The 4721-nt window shown below is 31.4% G+C and overlaps 1 protein-coding gene across 1 annotated transcript; it reads left to right on the top strand.

Annotated features, from left to right (window-relative positions):
• Positions 1-440: 440 nt before the first annotated feature.
• Positions 441-2683, top strand: LOC145114760 (rac-like GTP-binding protein ARAC7). Its single transcript, XM_079050847.1, has 8 exons — positions 441-706; positions 985-1072; positions 1176-1285; positions 1449-1512; positions 1618-1682; positions 1852-1917; positions 2194-2297; positions 2463-2683. Exons 1-8 carry the CDS (start codon positions 608-610, stop codon positions 2491-2493), a joined length of 627 nt encoding a protein of 208 aa, XP_078906973.1. The 5' UTR covers positions 441-607; the 3' UTR covers positions 2494-2683.
• Positions 2684-4721: the final 2038 nt, after the last annotated feature.

The raw sequence follows: 4721 nt of genomic DNA, 5'->3' as shown, positions 1-4721 counted from the left end.
AACTTCAATGTTTCCTGAGTTCCTCATATTTGAATTTTGATTACACGTCTGAAAATATATATATTGTTATATAATTTTTTTTTGTTACAGAGATTAAAATATTGTTATGATCTAGTTTTTTATATATCATATTTTAAATATATATATTGTTATATCATATATTTTTTTAGTTAAAGAGATTAATGACAAGACTAAACGTACCAATAAAAGTTGATAAAAGTCTAATTATATTATACAAAATTGAACATTGAATCCTTATATTATCTAAATAACTTCAAAGGTTATCATGTTTTTTAGGCCAAATGGAGTTTTTAGGTGGAAAATGGATTGTTTTTGCGTAGTTTGAATTGTGTCGCTATTTAAAAGATATTAATTAATAAATAACCTTTTTGGTATTAGCAGCATAACTTTGTCTTAAAATTCTAAACTTGGGGCGGCATTTCTCTATCTGGACACATCTACAGAAGCTCTGTCTCTTTGTCTTGTCTTAAATATACCCTTTTCTTCGCCATTGTCTTCCTCTTCCCAACATTGTTCTTCACTTCTCTTTTTCAACACATTTCGAATTCTGATCAACAATCACTCTGAATACAATCAGAAGCTTAGAATGAGTGCTTCAAAGTTCATAAAATGTGTTTGTGTTGGTGACGGAGCCGTTGGCAAGACTTGTATGCTCATTTGTTATACCAGTAACAAGTTCCCCACTGTCAGTCTCTCTCTCTCTCTCTCTCTCTCTCTCTCTCGTGTGTATTTCTTGAAAGAATCAAGTGTAATGTATAAGTCAACAGAGCATGATTGGGATGGATTTGTTGATTCTAACACTAAAGAAAAGGATTTTAGCTCTTGATAATTTGTGGGTATCTCACAAAATGTAATTTAACTTAATCTTTTTGATGAATGCATGTTGGTTTTTCTAATTTTCGGGTTTCTTCCATTAAAGATTGTATATTTGGGCACTTTATCTTAATATCTCTTAATTTGCAGGATTATATCCCAACAGTATTTGACAATTTCAGTGCCAATGTAGCTGTGGATGGAAGTATAGTGAACTTGGGACTTTGGGATACTGCTGGTATTCTATTAAAGATCCAATTATCAGAGTCTTTATTGACACTTTCTAAAATCGTTAGGGTTTACTTCTTGATTTCTGACAAAAAAAAGCTTGAATCTTTTAGGTCAAGAAGATTATAGCAGATTGAGGCCACTAAGCTATAGAGGTTCAGACATTTTTGTATTAGCCTTCTCTTTAATGAGTCGAGCAAGTTACGAAAATGTGCTCAAGAAGGTACAGTCCGCTTTTAGATTTCTACCTTTGATCTTTCTGGTTTCAAATTATGTAAGAAAAAACCTTGAATTTTGTAAAAGAAGAAGATCCCATCATCAAGTTCGATACCTTTTTGATCCGTTAAATTTGTTGAATATTTTTTTAAGTTTGAATGTTGTTACAGTGGATGCCAGAGCTTCGAAGGTTTGCACCCGATGTTCCAGTTGTACTTGTGGGGACGAAATTAGGTATAATTTGCTTTCTTGTATCATATTTGTATTTTAGTTATAATCTAGATTTCTTGAAAACTAAGCATATAATCAAGAAACCTTTTCTTGTCTTTCTGCATGTAGATCTTCGTGATGACAAGGGATATTTAGCTGATCATAGTGGTTCTAATCCTATCACATATGCCCAGGTACTAAATCATCAATCTTCTAACTTTAACATTCAAACCCATTAACCCAATAAATTTTCAAATTCAAAAATTCGTGTTTTAGGTCGCTTTAAATTTTGTTAGATTGTAACCAATACATTTGACTCATAAAAGTCAAAACCGAACTCTAATGACTCAATGATGTTTATAGGGAGAGGAACTGAGGAAACAAATTGGTGCAGTTGCTTATGTTGAATGCAGCTCCAAGACTCAACAGGTACTCCATATATTAAACTAAAAACCGACATACTTGACACTTTTTTTTTTGTAGTTATATCATATAATATGGACAAACTTAAATTTACTGCCTGGATAAATGATGTTTTTAAAAATATTTGAGAAAATGATGTTGAATGGAGGGAAAATTTGTATATAGTTAGAAAACAATATGGAAAGTTGCATTTCCCTAACTTTCGTTGTTAAGTTGTTCTTTTTGTATTATGTCAAAAAGAATCATCTGGATTTAATCTTGTCTGTGTTTATGTCAAATCAGAATGTCAAAGCAGTGTTTGACACAGCAATCAAGGTCATTTTACAACCTCCAAGGAGGATGGAGGTGACAACGAGACACAAAAGGCGCAAAAGCTCTGGTTGCTTGTAAGTATTGTTTATTTGTTTATTTGAAAATTAAGTCACCCCAAGGTTGAAGCTTGTAGGATTCGAACCTGGGTCAACTCTATTTTGGAGTATTTCATATCAGGTGATCACCACTAGGCCACCTTGAATTATAATTTTATTTGTAATCTTGTGTGGTGATGGCAGGGGCATGGTGTGTGGAAGTTGTGCTGCTTAGAAAGGTTCATCTGTGGATGAATCTTGGATTATGATTTGACACAAGTTTTCAAAATTTTCTTATTCATTGTTAAGGATTTGTTTGTATCTGTTATTGTAAATTTTTGTTGTTTGGTGACCGGTGGTTTACTAGATGTGTTGCAAACTTGATCAATATTATCTTGAAGTTCAAATAGTTTAGTTTTATGGTATGTGATATATCCTTTTTTTACTTTTAATTTTCTAAATTTATAAAATCAAAATAGTCAAATTGATTAATTTGTCATGCTAAAAAGAACACATGTCCATTGAATCCTTTACATCATAATTATACTACAGGAAAAACATAAAAAGTTAATTAAAATGCAACAAAAACATTCTACATAAAAATAACAAAAGGGATTGTCCTTGATTTTTTTTTTCTAAATTAATCCATTGTCTATTAGGAAAAATTATGTCAAATAACAAAATATTTGTTTATTTCTACCGCAAGTTGATGTTTGTCTTTTTAATCCACAATATAAGTAAATTTGAACTAAATGGTAACGGTATTAGAAAAATAACATTAGGGATTGTCCTTGCTTTTTTTTCCTAAATTAATCCAATGTTTATTAAGATAAATTGTGTCGAATAACAACATATTTGTTTATTTCTACGGCTAAAGTTGATGTTTTAGTTTCTTTAATCCACAATATAAGTAAATCTGGACCAAAAGGCATTTGGTCTAACGATATTAGAAGTTGACAAAAAGGTGTCCTAACGATATTAGAAGTTGACAAAAAGGTGTCCACAATATAAGTAAATCTGGACCAAAAGGCATTAAGGGTTTAAATGTCATTAGGGAGGAGGGTATCATGCAAGATTTTATGGGAGGCACAGGCGGTACCTCCAAGGTATGACACCTTCTTGAGCGGGTTGACACTTTTGGGTTGAGTGGGTTACATATGCGGCTTCACTAACCCGTATATATCATTTTCAACTCATGCAATAATCACTTGTACATTATGCAACAAAGTTTGTACCAAATCAATTTTGTATGTTATTTAATTAGTTTTTAAATTGTTTTGTATATTTTTAATATTATGTAAATTAGTTTTGTATAATTTTTATTAGTTTATGTTTATTTTAAAATAAAAAATTAAATGGGTTGAGTGGGTTGAGAAATATAGGATTTCCATGTATTGTGGGTTGAGAAATATGGAAGAGAGAGGAGAGAGAAATGATTATGTGGCGCTGATGTGGCAGTTGGTTGAGTGGGTTGGGAGTCAAGGACTCCCTCCTCCCTTATAGACGAAATGTATAGATTTAGTACTAGAATAATAGGCGCATGTGTGAGACGTTCTAAAAAAACAATACAATTTGATCCGTATATTTGCATGAATTTATAAAATACTTAGTTATCAATTTTAGATTAGAAAAAAAGATTTTTTTTTCCGGTTTTACTTTATAACGCTTCAAATAGTACTATCACCATCAATTGGCTTAAACTATGCGTAAAACTATTTCGAATGATGTTTTTTCCATACATGGTATGTTGCACATATTATTAATATAGTTGTGCAATTTGAACTAAAAATTGCGGAAGAAATACGGTTAAATTTAGAAGTTATTAACTACGACTTACGGTACCTCTAATGCTATGCGAGCAAATTTTCGTGTTTTGTCACAATTTCGGTGAAATTCCATTAGGACCCGACTACGACATGCCTACTAGGTGGAATTCAACTTGATTTACATTTGAAAGTGTTTAACAACAAAATTGTATTTAAAAACTTTTCATGATTTGTTAGCGGGAAAAAGGTCGACCTAGTCCCAAAAAGGATTGGGATGTCCTCAAAGAGTTATGCAAATATGTTACAAGTTTTTAAAGAAACAATATATTTATCGGATGTTTACTATCCTACAAGTTTCTTAGTTATCAATTAGTTTTTTAATAACAAAAAAATTAGTCAAATACGATGTGTTTTTTAATAACAGGTTTTTTGATATGGTTACTCAATGAAAGTTTTTTTTTTTTTTAATATTTCCGGAACGTACTTTGGTTTTTACTTGGGGAAGTGATACTTCCACGGCTATTTTTGATTGATCCACGATTCTTTAAGTAAATTGACGATTTTACCCTTCATTTATATTTAGGATGAAATGAATATTATTCCAAAACTGCTTCTTTCCGTATCTCGTATCTCAAAGACTGCTTCATCCTTATCTCATCCCATCCAAATGGAAAATCACCGGGAAATCTCCTCTCTC

Source organism: Lactuca virosa, chromosome 5, assembly GCF_052849685.1.
Source record: "Lactuca virosa cultivar CGN04683 chromosome 5, Lactuca_virosa_CGN04683_v6, whole genome shotgun sequence".
In the NCBI taxonomy this organism is placed as follows: domain Eukaryota; kingdom Viridiplantae; phylum Streptophyta; class Magnoliopsida; order Asterales; family Asteraceae; genus Lactuca; species Lactuca virosa.
This window is presented reverse-complemented; position numbering and strand designations above follow the sequence as displayed.

Bases quoted from the DNA above. Each gene is read 5' to 3' on its own strand.
- LOC145114760 (XM_079050847.1), top strand. From the start codon at position 608: ATGAGTGCTTCAAAGTTCATAAAATGTGTTTGTGTTGGTGACGGAGCC. The intron at 1,073-1,175 runs GTATTCTATTAA...TGAATCTTTTAG, and splicing joins GGGACTTTGGGATACTGCTG to GTCAAGAAGATTATAGCAGA. The intron at 1,918-2,193 runs GTACTCCATATA...ATGTCAAATCAG, and splicing joins GCAGCTCCAAGACTCAACAG to AATGTCAAAGCAGTGTTTGA.